An 18,019-nucleotide genomic window follows, 5' to 3' on the forward strand; every position below is an offset into this window, starting at 1 on the left:
GTTAATCAGGTTCATGAATAAAATCTCTTTCTCTCCTATTTCAAAAGGACTTGCTATGTTTTAAACTAACTCTAAACTCAAATAATGACATTAGAAAGTGCGAGTCTGGTCATAAGGGTCCCACTTCACATGACAATTGCTGGTAATCACACACGTCCAGTATTATTTCATTTTACACTAAAACTCCGCTCAGCGTTCTCCACCACAACCTCAAAAATCATTACACCGCCACAAAGTGAGTAGCCTTTCCCACGTAAGTTAGTAAGAGAAGAACACAAAGTTGAAATGTTGCAATGGTGATTTCCAGTACTGTATCTGGTGTCATAAATGACAGTCACGTGGGATCAATGCTCTGCATGACGAACCGTGTTAGAAGAGGTTCATGTCAGACCTCAGCTACTGTAAGGCGCTCTGTGGACCGAAAGACACAGTAATGCATTTCTCTTTCTCACACTGAACCTGGACGTGGCAGGATGCTCCTCTTCCCCACTGCTGGGAAGCCATGTCTCCCCGCCCTGACGTCACCTCACTTCTGTCTCTGAGCTGACGCTGACTCATGGACGCGTGCACTCCAAAGGGCAGATGGCTAGTGTCACTGTCGCCCTGTCCACACATGCTTTATGAACGGTGTCAATGGGTTAGGGCTGGGTTTTAACCAAGCATCCTTATGAATGTCATGCAGCGTCAGTAAAAGAGTCAATATTGTAAAACACATACACACACCCTTGACTTTATCATGTGCACAAGATAAACAAGGACCGCACATCTGTGTCTGGTCCTGGTTTTCCACCTGCCCAGCTCTTCAGGCCCTCCCTTTTCTACTTCTCCATTTCTGTTTGTCTTTCTCCTATTTCTAACTATTGGCCTTCTCCAGCACTCTCTGAACTTCACTTTTTTCTTTTCAGTGGTGCTGAGCACTGAGCCCGGGCCTTGTGCATACCACCAAGCTATGTCCCCAATCATTTTTCCTTTTTTGAGACAAGGTCTCACTAAATTACCCAGCCAGTTGCAAACATGCAGGAAGGGGACGTCACACCCAGCTTCCTCGCTCTTATTCTCTTCTGTATGCTCTTCTCCCTGGTGGAAAGTCATCTCTAACCTTCACTTGTCCCACGACACAGCGGGCTCCCCTCTTCTTGTGCGCCCAGCCCAGAACCCGGCTGCTGCTGCAGCAGGAGCCGTGCCCTGCCCTCAGGCTCCCTCTCCACAGCCCCATCCTCAGTTCTCAGAGTGAAAGGCTCCCTTCCAGCTCCACACCTCCCCCTCGTTCCCAGACCACACATCTCAAGAGTCACGGTGTGTGCAAGGTCACCTCCTCCAAGAGCCTCCCAGGCTCTGCCAGCGCCCGGACATTCCCGTTTCCCTGAACACAAATTCAGTATCAGCTGCTGTGCTCACCTTCCTTGCCTCAGAATCAGTTTCTTTGAGAAGCAGTAACATTGTTAATATTTGTTAATCACATTAACATACAACATCTTCAGGCTAAAGCGATCTGAACTGTAGTTCACGCAGGGCTCAACGCCGCTGTTTTCCATTTCTCTCTCTCTGGTCTACAACAAATCCTAGGCAGCAAAAGAGGCTGACGGACCCTCTATGGCCCAGGCTGAATGAATTTCACACACATACAAAAGCAGCAGGCTCAAAAAAATGAAGGGTTCCTCACTCTTTGGAAATAATCATCTTAGCTTACTAGCATCTTTGACTAGTAGTTGGTCTAAATTACAATGGGATACAAAGTAAACAAGTCTGTACCTTGAGAAATTAAAATAAATGTGAAAGTCTGAGCAGGCTTTAAATTGCAATTCACAGAATATAAAATCCCTTGGAGACCTCTTGTGGCTACAGTTAAGAATACAAAAAAAAAAGGGACACCCTCATATGGGAGGATATTCCAGAATTCCAAGGCATCCTTCTGCCTTTTCTCACATGGCTTAAATATATAATGCCTTCCTGGAAGAACTAAAGGTATCATACTACAGTGATCCATGCACACCATGTTTATAACAACACAACTCGTAATAGCTAAATCTTATAAACAACTGATATGTCTATCAATAGATGAATGGATAAAGAAAATGTGATATTCATACACATGATGGAGTACTAGTCTATCATAAAGGGTAAACATCACTTGAGACCATAAAGTTAAGCAAACTAAATCACACACAGAAAGTTAAGTATCATACGGTTTCTTATATGAGAAACCCGAAGTATAAATAAAGAGCAAAATAAAATATGGATGATAGGAAACAGGGCGACAGACTTTGTGTAGATGCAGGGAGATGTGAAGATGGAGGGAGATGAGAAGGAGGGAGAGGGAGTAAGAAAGGAACAATATTATATACATATATATTCATATATATATACATATCATGATGAGTGTATTATATATCAACAAATACTAATAAAGTATAATTTCCTTGAAAATATATAAGCTTCAATATTAATAAAATATCAGTCAATAATTTGCCCAAACTGCTGGTTTTACCTTGAGTCTTACTGCAAGAAAGAAAAGGGAACTGGAAGAAGAGTTGAAGATCTGAGATATAAGAAACAACACAACACTACTTCTGTTTAAAACAGACAAGAAGGCAGCACCAAAGCGGGAGAAACTTTAGTGTCTGAAAGTCCCAAGGGGGCGAAAACAACGTAAGTAACATGGTTATGCTGGGGGAATCACACCACTCAGGGCCATGCAGGGATAGCAGAACAGAGTAAGGTCCAAAATACATACTAGGGCAGAAGTATCAGAGAAAAAGAAGAGGCAAGAGCACAAGAGGCAATGAAAACTGGCCTTTCAAATGCCAGAGATGAAAACTAGACCCAACTATCTCACCATGCACTAAAGTCAAAATGAATCAAAGATCTAAATATTAAAACAGAAACAATCTGTGGGAAAACAGAATAGGTAAAACTCTAGAACACACAGGTGGAGGCAAAAACTTTATGAAGAAAACCCCAATCACATCAGAAATACTACAAAGAATCAACAAGTGGAATCATATCAAATTAAAAAGCTACACAGCAAAAGCAAGAGTGAAGAGATAACTCACAGAATGGGAAAAATTTTTTTCCAGTTACTCCTCGGGCAACAGACTAACATCTGCCCAAGGGCCTTTGGGCAGGCCCCCAGCCACACAGGCGCCCCGGAGGCAGGCCCCCGGCACCCAGGAAGCTGTCTGATGGGGTGCCCCGGCCTTTGGGCCGGCCCCCAGCCACGCAGGTGTCCAGGAGGAGGACCCCTGGTGCTGGGAAGCCACGTGCCGGCCCTCAAACCAACCACCGCCACGCAATTGAGAATTATCATGGCACAGAGAAGTAATGACACAAATGGCTCACCACGCGCCAGCTGCGGAGGCCCGCCCATGGACGTGCGCGAATGATTCTGACATGGAGAAACCCCTGGGAATACATGCCACCCAATGGGTCACTCTTGCCCCTGTCACTGAGAACCAGAAAGGTCCAGAGTCAGCAGAGGAGCAGCTGCTGAACAAGGACTCGGAGAACATGAAAATACAGACTAAGCCTGAAGAGTCAGAGGTCTAGTGGACCAGCGTCACAAGAGCCATTCGGAAGCTGGAAACCAGAAGGACCCTGCGCAATACCTGGAGAGACCTCCTGGAAGCCATTCTTCCCCTGACAGTACAGGCTGCAGTAGAAGAGAGCATGGAACTGTGGACAGGTCTGCACCGACATTCCTGTTGCCTGTGCTGACAGCTGGGGAGAGGACACTAAGTGGTTGTGGGGGCCCAATGTGATGGGAGGCTGGAAAGAAAAAGCTACAAAAAATGGCTTTCGCCCCAGATGGCTCACTTGATATGTTAGTAAGAATTGCCTCCTCAGTATTCTATAGCCATGATGAAGACGAGACCAAGGAGAGAAAACAAAGAGACTGAGAAAAAGCAACTGCTTTTGCTGCAGCACTAAGAGAAACAGACCCTAAGTCTGATTCTTGGGGCCCCAAAAAGAACTCGATGACTGCATTCATCTGCTACCACCGTTAAAAGCCAGGCCACCTCAACAGGAACTGTCCTAAGAAGTCTCCTGGGCCATGCCCTGAATGCAAATGAGACCACTGGAGATCGGTCTGCCCTCTGAAGCAGAGGCCCCAGAGCTCAGACCCATGCTACCAGTTAGTCCAACAGGAATGAGGGGGCCTGGGGCATACCCTGCCTTCTCCCTCTGGCCAGACCGTCATCTCCACGGAGGAGCCCTGGGTAATCATGACTATGGAGGAACAAGAAAACAGCCTGTTGCTAGACACAGGTGCAAGTCTCAGTCCTTCTTTTCAATCCTGGCCTTCCTTCCAGCTGTCACACCTCAGTCACAGGAGTCACTGGTGTGAGGGTAATCCGATATTTTTGACAACCCTTAGGCTATAACTACTTGTTAGATCCTTCTTGTGTAACTCTGTCTTCCTGGGAAACCACTTTGAAGATACCACCATGTATTACAGCAGCCATTGATATTTTCCTACTAATCTGTCCATAACTCTGTAATGTTTGTTTGGTTTTTGCTGGGGTTTTTTTGTTTTTTGTTTGTTTGTTTTTCTTCTGGTGCCGGGAATCGAACTCACAACTTTGCATTTGCCAGGCAGGCGCTGTGCCGCTGAGCTAAATCCCCAGCCCCTCTGTAATGTAATGTTTGTATTGTTCCTATGCTATTTCATAAATGGATGTATGTTTATTATCATGTGTTTCCTACAACAACCATTGAGAATAGTTAATGATTATTCAATTGTATAGCTCTATTTATTTTCTTTAGAAGCCACTTTGAAGATACCAAAGTACAGTACAACAACTATTGATAATGTCCTACCTCAGTTTTCTATAACTCACTATTATTTGTCTATCTGTTTTCCTGAGAAACTATCTTGTAGATAACAATATGTAAAACAATAACCATTGATAATTTCCTACCACTTTGTCTATAATTTGGTAAGCGCCCCCATTACTATGTTATCCTTCTTTTACTCTTTAAAATAAAAAAAATTTAAAAAAAGAACTCAAAAAAGTTAGATACCCCAAATTTAAAGGCCCAAATCCAAAAAAAGGGCATCAGAAATGAACAGACACTTCTCAGATGAAGAAGTAGAAACAGTAAATAAATTCATCAAAATATGTTCAATATCACTGGTCATTTGAGAAGTGCAAATTAAAACAATGCTGAAACTCCATCTCACTCCAGAAAGAAGGCTATTATCAAGAAATCAACCAATAACAAATGCTGGGAAGGCTGTCAGGAAAACTTCTCCACTGCTGGTGGGAATATAAATTGGTAAAACCAATCTAGAAATCAGTATGGAGAGTCCTCAGACTAAAACTAGAGGTTCCATTTGACCCAGCTATCCTCCTCCTATGTATCTTCCCGAAAGAGTTAAAAGCCTCATATCACAGTGATGTATGCACGTTCATGTTTATACCAGCACAATGTGTAATAGCTGTATTTTGGAAACAGCCCGGATGCTCATCAACAAATGAATGGGTAAATAAAATGTGTTCTGTACAATGCAGTACAACTCTGCCATAAAGAAGGACAACCTTGAGACGTTTTTGGGTAAATGGATGAACCTTGAGACCATAATCTTCAGTGGAATAAATCCAACACACGTGTAAATACTGCATTATTTCTCTGGTTTGAGAAACTGTAAGGGGCAATAAATCTTAGCATATTATTTTAGATAAAATAGTTTTAATAAAAGCCTAAGCATTGCCTTGGGAAGCCTCCTGGGAGAGTGTAAGAGCTAATTCCCTAGATCAACTCTGCCCAGGAATGTCTCCCCGAGATAAGAGGCGCCTAAGCCTAGGTAACCCTCCGTGACCCGGCCTGGGCAGTTCCATCTCCTGGCCCTAAGTAAACACTAACCCTAAAGAAATACATAGGTTGTAAAAAAGGAGACAAACAGAATATAATGGGAGAAACATCTATTATAGTTAGACATGCGACCCACAACTGTCCTGGGTCCCACAGGATAAAAAACAGACCATATGGCCACCGAGGTCAGCAAATGTAACCTCCCAATCTGTTACCATAAAAACCAAAAATAAAACCAATAATGTATATAAGGTAAAACAAAGTTGGCTATTTGCCCACTTCCAGATTGGCAAATGGGAGTGAGGGTGGCTAGCCTCAAATTAAACTCTGATTTTGTTCTCAATGGACTCAGGTCTCTTGTGGAATACAGCCCAACTTGAGCCAGGGGAATTTCTGCTGTAACAAAACCCAAAGGATAAATGACGTGCATAATGGAGGAGAGATACCGGAAGCAGGAAGAGCATGTTCACATGGGAGGGGAACGAGGGAGGCTGAAGCGGGAAGGGAAGAAAGGGAAAAAGAAAAAACAATGGAAGAAAAAAATGGAAACAAAGCTTGTGTGAATGGGGAGGGGATGAAAGGTTGAAGGGGGTGGAGAAAAAAGAAAAAATCAGCGTATGTACAAGTACAAATTCTCAAGGTGAATGTGATCAATATGCATAATAAACATGTACTGATAAAAAATATAAAGTTAAAAAAATAAACGAAAGAGGCTACGGCTGCAAGGAGTAACAACAGCTCCCGCTCACAGAGCACTGCCCAGCGCCTTAGCTGTGCACTTGCAGGGCTTGACCCTCCGGCGATCCTGGGAGGGAAACACTCACTAGCCCCATGTTAAAGAAAGGCAGCAGGGGAAGCTCTCACCCAGGGCCAGAGGCAGGGCTGGTTTTCTCCCCAAGCCCCAGTCCACGGAGGTCCCCACCGGGACAGGAGTCTCATCTCCAGCCGGCTCATCACAGCAGCCAGCTGCAGACACTCCACAGAGAGGCAGGGCTCATGTGGACACTGCCTAGTCCAAAATCAAGGAGGACGTAAAACAAAGACTTACAAAGACTGAAAACTCAGCTGCACTGAGTGAACGCGGGGACAGTTACACGCCCCCGATGCTGCCCAGAAAAGGACCGTGTAAAACGAGAGGCCGTGGTGACGTCTGTAAACTCATACGACACCCAGATATCCCTGGTGTTCCAAAGCAAGCCCGGGAATCTCAGCTGATTACATCGGGGACACTCAGCAACGTCACAAGGCAATGGTTCTTGCCAAACCGAGGTACAGTTTTGGCAACGCCTGTCTTTGATACTTTATTGAATTCTGTCTTTACAATTTTACAAAAATATGCAGAAAAACAAAAATGAGCACATTGATGTAACTGATCAAAATGAATCTTCTAATCAAAATCAATCAAATACATACTCAGTTATGAAGGGACATCCAGCAGGCAATACTAGAAATACAGTTTTAGAAGACTCTTTAAACATTTATTGGAGATTTTATTAATTCTTCTAACTCTTCAAAAGCAGCACACTTAGAAACTCACTACTTGACTTTTAAGTATTCAAGTTGAAGCATAAAAGAGAATTTTTTATACAGAATTGATGACCTGACAGGTGGAGACGATTTAAATGATTATCCCAGTGTTGACAAGGGTTCAAAGACTCCTCCCATGTCAAACTTGTGGAAGCACAAACAGGAACTATCAATACGAAGAACAAGAGCCTTCTAAGTGGCTACACCCTCTGACTTGGAAATTCGACTTGCAGAAACTGATCTTAAGGAAATAAATACCCACACAAAGCTTTCTCCGCATAGGTGCTCACCGCAGCAGTGTCTGTAACACTGAGACAGTGAACACACATAACAAAAGGAGAGGGGGTAAGTCAGGGTCCATTTACACAGCCGAGGGCCATGCAGTCATCGCACCTTCGAGAGCACCACTGCAACCTTAGCAGACAACATGACTGGCGCCAGAACTGGCTCCTAAGTAACCGCTCCAGGGAGGAAGGCGGGGAGGCGCAGACGAAATGACCCTGGCTCCAAACCGAGAAACACTGAAGCTATCCCACGGAGGCACGGAGTTCACTACACTATTCCCAAATAATTCTGTAGCATGTTTGAACCTTCCACGGTGAGGTAAGACAGTACATAGCGAATTTCTCAGCTAACAAAGAGGACACCAGGCAGGGGTGATGGTGCATGAACGTAATTCCTAGCGCCCTGGGAGGCTGAGGCAGAAGGACTGCAAGTTCGAGCCCAGCCTGGGCTACTTAGCGACTTAGCAAGACTCTATCTCAAAACAAAAACAATAAAAAGGATTGGGTAGGTAGCACAGTGAGAAGGCCCTGAGTTCAACCCTTGGTACTCCACCAAAAAATGGGCAGGGGATACTAGTGTATATTTGTGATTTTGCAACGTGAATCCATGTTTATAAATGAAAAAAGCAACGTACATACACAGAAGGAATACACCTACATAGTTATCTGTGGGCCACGGGATTTTAGCTTATTTACCTTTCTTTTTTATAATTCCTAACTTCTTTAAACCGAACATATACTAGGTGTATGTAAAACAAATTACAAAAGCTACTCTGACAAAAGTTAAATTCAAATAGAAATGAACCCTGTAAAGCAGTGATGGTGAACCTTTCAGAGATGAGCACCCAAACTGCAACCCAAAACCCAGATACTTACTGCAAATGCCAACATGCAATCAAACCTGCACACTGAGGTTTTAGTTTAGAAAAGACAACTCATACATTAACATGTTTTGTCTTTAAAAAAAAAAAAAAGAACATGTGTACCACCCACCACGGCTCTGAACTTTCAGAACAACGCTGCGCACAGAACTTGCTTCGTGTATCAGTCTGACTCCCTGCCTGGGGGCGTCCCTGCGGTCCGTGATCCTCTCCCTCCTGCAATGCAGCCCACAGCCCTCCAACCCCGTGGACTGCCAGCTCTGTGCTGCCCCTGCACGTGGCAGCACCCGCTGTCCGAAGAGGCCCCTGGGATGCTGTGAATCGGGCAGTGTGCACCAGCACACTCCGGTCTGGCTGCAGACTGGGGACACGCTTCTCAGCCACTCCCTCCTCAGTGCCCGCAGCACACAGCTCCATAAACACAGCACCCTCACGGCTGGTACAAATAGCGACCGCAATCTTTCTGAGAGAAACACACAGCACAAGAAAGGCAATTTCAAAACTGTGCAAATGAACTCTAGCTGCAGAAACTACAGATTACATACTAAATACATAACATGAGTCAGTAAGGACACAAACCTCTTTAAAAAGACCAACTTCTCCTATAACCCCAGCACTCAGGAGGCGGAGGCAGGAGGACTGCCATGATGTGAGGCCACTCTGGGCTAATAGCCAGTTCAAGGCCAGCCTGAACTATATATAGCGAGACCCTGTCTCAAAAGACCAAATAAAACAAAATAAAAACATAAACTTCTATAGTCACAGTAATGGGCAATTTTCTTTTAAAAAACTTCCAGGACAACTGCTGAGATACAACTTCAGAAATAAAACCTGCACGTGACACCTGTCTGGATGAGCAGCCCACTTACCCTGCGGTGGCGGCTCTGCGCACCAGCGCCTCGGTGGGCTCCGACAGGCACTGGGGGAGCAGCAGCTCGGCGGGCTGCAGGCTGCGCACCCGCGTCTCCAGCTCCAGGCGGGGCGCCGCGTCGCAGAAGCCGTCCAGCAGCACCTCCCCGGTGGCGGGCTGCACAGCCTGTGCACAAACACAAACACGGGTCACAAGAGGCACACCACCCGGACACACGCCCCACGCGTGCCCGGCCCTCCCCAGGCCAGACGCACGGGAGACGGAAGCTTCTAGAGGCCCCCAAACCCGAGCAAGTCCTGGACCCAATGCTCTGACGGGGTGACTAGGAGCAGCCAGCTACAGAAACGGAATATCCCTGCCATTTCCCGCGGGGCTGCCGTGAGCATCAAGTCAGAAAATAAACCCGGAGAGTGTGTAAACTGCAAGGCCCTAGGACGGTGGCTGGGGTCACACAGGCAGCAACGGACATGGGGCTCCAACCTCGCCACCACCAAAGCCACCTCACTTGCTATACAGAGCTTACATACACAAATTATTTTTGCAAAAACCAAAATCAAATATAACAAACTTGGAATGAACCCCAAGTGGACAGGGTCTCCAGAGAAGTGACAAGTGACAGCTGCCCACTACCACCCACAGCCAAGAAGAGCAAGTAAACTACAAGCTTGTAATGGTTGATAGATTGTGTCAACTTGAGAAGTTTAGAAGTTTAACTAAGGGACTCAGCAAGGGGCCAGGCTCCTCACTTTGTAAACATCCTCATCCTGCGTAAGAGGAGGGCAGGGAGATGGTGTGAGTGCTACACCCACCCTAGGGTGGACAGACTGCTTGCAATATGAGGGAGGAAAAGAGGCTTGCTCCCCACCCCTTGTGCTCTTGCTGCTGTCTTCTGCCGCCTTGGAGTGTTGCCCCTCACCATGCCACCTGCCTTGGAGCCAGCTCATTATGGACCGAAACCTCCACACACTGTGAGCTAAATAAACCTTTCCTTCCTTAAGTTCTGTGTCAGGTATTTTGTCTCAGTAATGACAGAAAAGTAACCAACACAGAGCTCTAGGTCTGCAAGAGGTGAGAAAAGTTTCCCAAGCAAAAGCGCCAGTGCCACCAGGACTGAGAGCCGTCAGCCGCTGCCCTGGCCACGCTCTCTCCACTCCAGGCAGGCCGGCGCACGGGATGCACTCACCAGAAGGAGAAGTGCCACCTATGTATTGTACTGTGCCCATGTCCAGAGCCGGCTGGCACCAGCTCGTCCCAAGGGCAGCATAGCGAGGACCACAGAGCACACCCGCCCACCCACAGCTCAGGAGGCGCCCAGCCCTCTGCTGAGAAACTCGGGCAGGGCAGCAGGACACCTTCAACGTTCACAGCAGCACGTGTGTCACTTGTCACTAGCCCAGGGAGGCACACCGCACAAACCCTAAAATGCCACAGGACACAGCAACAACTGGCCCGCAGCAGCACGGGGCAGGAAATCTCCCATGCAATGAGAATCAAAAGCAGCAGAGCCCGAAAGAATGCACACACCAGCTGGCGCCTACACACATCTGGGCAGTACACACGGGAAGTCTGCAAAGCTTAACTTGCTAAAGCCAGCATGAAAAGAAAGGAAGCTGTCATCTCACAAGACTGGATTACTGGCCCCTGCAACCCTGGAAAGGAACACACAGGATGTACGGGCTACAGGCAGCCACAGTTCCTCACCACGCCACCCTGTACACTTCCGCTTTATGCATTTTTCTATTTGGATATTTCATACAATTTGAAAATCCCAAGCTGGGAATATAGTTCAGCAGCACGGTGCCTACCTGGCAAGTACAAGGTCCTGAGATCAATTCCCAGTACCAAAAAAAAAAAAAAAGGAAATCCCTCTACGTGTAGCTCAAGGAACTTCCTAAATTCTAGCCCAGGGTTTCCTCTAGTGGCCTCAGCTGAGGACTGGTACATGAGGACACACACCTAAGTTTATGCCCCGATCTACAGCCAAGCCTCTACAAAAACCATCTACAGATGTTCAAATAGCAATCAGTCAGCCAGCCAAATTCTCTGTTGCTCTGTTTCACTAGAAAAACAGTCTGTATCATTCTACCTCAACATCTATCACACTGACAGACAAGACCTGATCATATGCTTAAATTTTAAAAAGCTACTACAGTAAAAGACGTATTAATTGCCCTCGAAATCATCGCCCTTGCTTTGAACACTCATCCCACTGTCCTTGCCGCTTTCTGCAGCAGCTCTGGCGTCCTCTTTCCTGAGTGTCTTTAGGAAAGTCAATCAAAGTCTGGTGCACGCTGCTCCAAGCACCATCTAGTGGAAAGGCAGCTCGTAACCACATGACCCTGTGTCCTCTTCCACTTTAGTCACCAGATCCGGCCCCAGATGACCGTGGCTCTTTCCCGGAGTCCAAATGACCATGAAAGGAAAATACTTTGAATCAAATTAAGACACTGAGGCAGCCGGGACAGCGCAACTGAAGAAGCTCAGGAAAGGACGTTAGAGCTGCTGCTGAAAGTGGCGAGGATGATGGGATGAGTGCACTCGAAGCCAGCGGGAGGCTTTAGAGGGGATTCACGGCAACGTGTCTCCAGCTGTAATACACTGTAAATTTAACCAACCGCCACGTCTGTCTGTCCCACTTCACATACACAACACGGAGAAGCCCTGTCGGTCTGTGTAAATGGAGTGCCCAGACTGAAGGCACACGGTTCCGTAAGGACACAGAGGCTCTGAGAACACAGCGGTTCTGCGGAACAAATCCTTCAGCTTCCAGCTGGCTGCCAGTCCCCAGGGGCAGCTCCTTGGTAGCGCGGAGAACGTGTGACACTCTTCCTGGAGGGAAACGCCAGGGGGAACAGGGCTGAGGGTAAAGGGGGGCAAGAACCGCCTCAGCCCGACTCCAGGGAGCTAGAGCAAGCCGCGCGCTTGGCCCAGTGAAAAGGGAGCAGGGGCTGCAGCTCACGAGAGCGGCGCACTGGACCCGGGCTCAGGGGGTCACCAGCCCAAAGCTGGCTCCCGGGGGCCAAGACATTGCTTACGGGGCAAACGACGGCGCTCATCCTGCCATCCCTGCCCCACGCTGCGGACCTCCAGCCACGGAAGGGCACAGCCGGGCAGGGAGGGTCCGCACCACCATCCTCACTGACCGCAGATGTCAGAGCAGAGAAGCAGTCACCCACCTTCGCTTAGCTTCCAGCGGCACAGGGGAGTGAAAAGTCCCGAAGGCCCTACCACGTCCAAGACGCTGAGCGGAGCCCAAGCCATCTGAAAAGGGCAAATTTACCCAGCCAGCGCCAGAGGGAAAATCAACTGAACTGTGACTCGTGAGCTCTGTTCATCTCAAGGCTCAAGGTAAATATTCCCAGTATTAACAGAGCATGACATTTTCTATGGTTCAATTATCACTTTCACTGAATTTTCTCTTCCTCCAAATCCACACAGAAGCGTCCCGTAACCGTTCGTGTTCAAGCTCACACCTTGAGAAGAAATCGTAAAAGTCTCTGCTACTCACGTGTGCCTCGGCTCAGCGTTTCGTCCTACAATCTGCACCTACCCACTCGTGACCGTTACTGTGTCCAGCTTCAACCCTAAAATCCTAGCGCCCATAAACCGGAACGACAAAAACACCTAGCTGGAGTTTGCCTGTGGAAGCCCTGGTATCGACTCACTTCTTCATTCCAATGAAGTTCACACCGGATGCTTAACATTCTCACACCCATTAACTCCACAGTGCAGAGCGCCAAGGAGTGACAGGAGAAAACAGAGCTAATGATTTAACACACACTATCACAGGGGAAACGTTTTCCAGGCACAGTTACGCAGCATTCCCGACCCCTCCTGTTTAGAGACCATGAACGTTTACCGCGCACTTTCCATCTGCAACACACTTACCACCAGGCCCATGGAAACGCTGCCCCTCTCCCTGTCCTTAACGCCTTCCTTGTCTTCGCAGATGCACAGGAGATACCCAGTGGAGGTGTCGGTCGTTATCTCATCCACACTGACGGCATCGTCCAGCTTGACTAGAGGGTTCACATGTAGCAGCGGTTAAAGACAACTGCACCGCACACGTTTCCATGAACGCTGCTCTTCCCCTCTACCACTGTGGTTCATTTCCCCACGACTTCCTAGACAGCACTCGCAGTGCCGACTCGCTGTGACCACAGGCCTGTGCCGTCTCGTCCCTGAGCTGTAAGGTCCAGGACGACAGGCGACTCTCGGGAGCTAGAGCAAGCCACTAGGGGGCCTAACGCAACACGGCAGAACAGCTGTGTTCCCACTTCCACAGCCCTCGCAGAGCTCACTGGACCCTGTGGAAGCCCCGGTATCGACTCACTTCTTTATTCCAATGAAGCTGACACCGGATGCTTAACATTCTCACACCCATTAACTCCACAAGTCAAAGCATAAATACACGAAAGTACTGCACATTAATTTCTTCCTTTAAAGTGCCTAGGCTGAGGCAGGAGGATCATTGTGAGTTCAAGACCAGCCTGGGCTACAAAGTGAGCTCAAGGCCAGCCTGAACTGCATAGCAAGACCCTGTTTCAAAATGACAAAAAAAAAAATTAAAGTGCCTAAAGCGCCCAGAAATAACAAGAGAATTTGTGTAGTACATAAGAAAATCCACACATACGTGGGTGTGCACAGGTGTGTGCTGTGTATGTATGAAACAATCAGCGTCTCGAGGACCCCAGCTGCCCTGAGCAGGGGAGTCTGGGCACCAGCACTCCGCGTCTCAGGAGTCAGGAGCCCTAACGCGGCCAAGGCACGCTGGGGAGGACGGTGTTTCAGAAACAGGCTTCAGAGAAGAGGTTCACACTCAGACAAAAGGCACAACGCGGTAACCAGCAGCTCAGGATCCGTCCCAAGTGAGAAGCTGCACGCTGCCGATGGCTGCAGGACAAAGCAACCTCCAAATCTGGGTAGCAGCTAAGCAGGTCCCTAAATAAGCCGCTTTGCAATAACAGGATTATTACTTTCACACAGGATCATTTTAGGTCTTTTTTCACCGCATTCTTTTATTGCAACGGTCCTGACCGCGCCCTACAGCACATATTTTTAAATGCATCCTTGTCTTATTTTATGTATAATTATTTGACTTTAAAAAGAATTTTATGCCATTGCTTTCGAGGTTACTTTGCTTAAAGGTCCCTTTACGGATGGCTACACCGTGGAGCCACCCCGGACACAGTGAGAAAGCTTCGCTGCAACCCACTCACTAAAAAGTGGGATTTTCACGAAGGTGACAATGAATGAAGGGGCCTAACGCGACACGGCAGAAGCACGTAACTGTATGCAAACTCTAGCTTTCCCATCCCTCTTCACCACAAGTGAGTTATTTCCTAGGTCTCACCCCAGGAAGACCGCAGGCCCTCCTGGGCCCTCAGCGCCCACCGTGGGCCACAGCGGCCTAAGGGAAGACATCGTTTAGATCAGTCGCCACGGGCAATCGTTTCTTAGGTTCACTTTCTCCTAAAGCACACCAGCCTCTCCTCTCCTATGGCATCTGACAAATGCTTGTGCTGTCAAGGGTTCAAGTAACCACGCAACCTCAGGCATCCAGAAGGTTCCCACTCAAAGAACAATGTTTTAAAACATCTGTCATCTTAAATCAGGGCCCCTGTCACACATCAGAGAAAAAACCCATTCAAAAAGGATATCTTCCCCAATGAGCGTGGACTTGGTGTACAGAGCAGTCAACTTCCGCGCAAACACGGAGCCTCTGTTCTCGCCAGCCGCCTTCAGGGCTGCCGTCTCCGTCTGCTTCACAACCCCCACCTTCAACAGGGCCAGAGAGATCCAGTATTGAATTGGATGCAAAAATGACTTCTAAACTTCATTTCAAAATGTCTAAGGGAGAGCTAGGAATACAGCTCAGCAGCGCAGCGCCTGCCTGCCTGCCAAGCACAAGGTCCTAGATTCGATTACCAGTATCCCCCCCCCAAAAAAAAGAAGCACCTAAAGGTAATAAATTCATTCACAATGTCCACAAGTAAGATCAGGCCACGAGCACCACCTGGACAAGACCGCTGTGGACAGATCACCAAGGAGCTTGTAAATACTCCACCGTAAATACCTAACAAAATTTGTTTCAGTTTATTGGCTATACTATGGGGGATCAAACCCAGGGCCTTTGCACTGAGCTACATCCCTAGTCTTGTGTTTATGTTTTATTTTCACACAGGATCTTGCTAGGTCACTAAGCTGCCCAGACTGAGCTCCAACCTGTAATGCTGCTGCCTCAGCCTCCCAGAGTGCTGTATTACAGGCCTAACAAAATGTTTTTAAAAGCCATGCTATAGGGGTCAGGGATATAGCTCAGTGGCATAAGCACCTGCCTGGCAAGCGCAAGGTCCTGAGTTCAATCTCCGCTACCAAAAAAAAAAAAAAAGAAAACCACACATACACACACAAGTAAAAGCCATGATATAATGCTAGTAATTATGACACTTTCATTTCTCCAAAATGCCAACTCCTAGAACCAGTCAAAGCCTGCTTCCCAGCTTACAAGGCCTGCTTCACTGCCTGGCTGAGTCCCAGTCCCGTCCTCCCACGGAGGACAGCCCGGCTGACCTTGTAGCCCTTGGCCACCAGGCGGCGCACGTGCACGAAGAGCCTGTGCGTGGGGACGCTGGCCGTCATGAAGCTGTGGTCCAGGTGGCAGTAGATATTGAGCTCCCGGGCAGCGATCTAGGCGATTCCAAAGACAGCGTCGTTACTCTTCAGGTTCCCTGTGTGGGTTCATTCACTTTGCCCCAAGCCCATCAGGATGAACACTTAGGACCTGTGCACGTTTCTAAAGGTGCTACAGAGGCTTACCACACCCCTGCCGGCCTGCACGCCGGGGCACCTGCGTGACTGTTCCACGCACAACCGCGCCACCTCTGCCTCCAGCGGCACAGGGGCCCGATGGGGGGCACAGACTGCGGCCCCATGGTGGACGCGGCACAGGGCGTTCTGTGCGCAGGGGCCCGAGGTTTCACCTGCTCTGGGCAGGTTCTCTGGCCGGACGTCAGTGCCAGCATCTGCGTCTCTAAGTGACTCAGAACACTGTGTCAGGTCTCCTACCTGCGTCCTGGAATGTGCCCACACCCCACAGCGCTGCGCCTCCCCTGAACAGGGCTACGGGCGCCACACAGTGTGCGGGGAACAGAGTGACGATGAGAAGACGCCATGGAGCACACGGAGATGAGGAGCCTCTGGGACTCAGGGAGCTGAAGAAGTCAGGAGTCTGGGTCTGCTTCCAGTTAATGACACACGACTGGGAGACGCGCAGGAGCAGGGGCAGTGCCTGACCCGGTTTCTTCCAGAGTGTGCATGGCTCGGACAGTGCCCAGCCGGGCCCCGGCACTCGATTCCAACCCTCACACAGGGACCCAGGTCCGCACTGTGGTTGGACCTGGGCTCGCTCTGCACCTGCACACCCCAGGGACGCCAACCACACCCCCGGCCCTGGCCTCAGGACGCAGTACCCAGGATCTAACACACAGTCCAATGCAACGCACCCTCCTGCCTCAGCACTCGGGAGACAGGGAGAAGCAAGGAGACGAAGCCTTGACGTGCGCTCCGAGGGTGGGACAGGGCCCCTCACTGCGGTCTGCTGCCCTGCACCCCGGCAGGGCCGCGCCGTGCCCTGGGCACCGCCCTCCACGACGTCCGGCACAGACGTCGCCAGCAACACTGCGTGTGTGAGCCCCCGCCACCATCAACGCCTCCACACCGGACACCGGCAGGACGAGGAAGGCAGCGCGAGCGACCACGCAGCACTGCGACGCTTCGGGCGCCTACGGGAGCAGCTGTGCCACGTGCTCCTCCCCGGGCCTGGCCGGGCGCTGGCCACGGACATTAAGAGGAACTCCGTCCTCTCCGTCTCCTCGCCGAGTCTTCATCAGCAAACACAACACATCCACCACAGTGTGGCTCATTCGCCAAGCGGTTGACCCAATACACTTTTTTGGTGGTGGTGGCACTGGGGGTTGAACCCGGGGCCTTCATACTGAGCTATATCCCTATCCCTTTTTCATTTTTTGAGACAAAGTCTCACTAAGCTGCTTAGTTGTCCAGGTTGGGTTCAAACTGAAGATCGTCCTGTCTCAGCCTCCGAGAGTGCTGGATCACAGCCATGCCACCGCTGAGAAAAAGCACTAATTACATCAGTCTCCTTCCTTCCGTACAAGCCAGCTCCCACCGAATTTCCTGGTGTTTATTTTCAGTTTTTGCTTTAAATGGCAGCATTTTTAAAGGGGGATGCATCGAATTAGCTTTTTCACAAAGAAAATGAAATAAGAACAGAGAAATGTCTCAGGCGGGGAAGAGCGGTGAAGCAGTGTTTGGAAACCAGCTCACCTCTGCGTCTTCCCCGAAGAATCTGTACTTGTACCCACACTCCACGCACAGAACCGCGTCTGGGTGCTGCCGCTTCACCTCCAGGTACTGCAGCTCCAGCGGCGTGTAGACGCGCTCCGAGCGCTTGCCGGCTGCTTTCGGGTCAGGAGGCTTCCGGGAACTCTCGGGACTCCCAAACGCGCTGTCCTGGAGACCAAGAGACTTAGGTAATTTTAGAGGTACTAACTGCACGCTAAGTTCCCAGAGAACCGAGGCGCAAACTGGCAAAAAGTGAGCACACAGCAAACACAGGCCGG

The 18,019-nt window shown here is 49.0% G+C and overlaps 1 protein-coding gene across 1 annotated transcript in view; it reads right to left on the bottom strand.

Moving 5' to 3' along the window:
• The window catches only part of Msh3 (mutS homolog 3), a 124,473-nt gene that overhangs the window by 99,826 nt on the left and 6,628 nt on the right, over window positions 1-18,019 (bottom strand). The window contains exons 4-8 of the mRNA XM_013513015.1: window positions 17,724-17,909; window positions 15,951-16,067; window positions 15,038-15,155; window positions 13,266-13,411; window positions 9,376-9,542 (exon numbers count right to left, since the gene is read on the bottom strand). Coding sequence (XP_013368469.1) covers window positions 9,376-9,542; window positions 13,266-13,411; window positions 15,038-15,155; window positions 15,951-16,067; window positions 17,724-17,909 — 734 coding nt within the window. The remainder of the gene's footprint in view (window positions 1-9,375; window positions 9,543-13,265; window positions 13,412-15,037; window positions 15,156-15,950; window positions 16,068-17,723; window positions 17,910-18,019) is intronic.

This window comes from Chinchilla lanigera, unplaced genomic scaffold (genome assembly GCF_000276665.1).
Source record: "Chinchilla lanigera isolate Chin_1 unplaced genomic scaffold, ChiLan1.0 scaffold00017, whole genome shotgun sequence".
In the NCBI taxonomy this organism is placed as follows: Eukaryota; Metazoa; Chordata; class Mammalia; order Rodentia; family Chinchillidae; genus Chinchilla; species Chinchilla lanigera.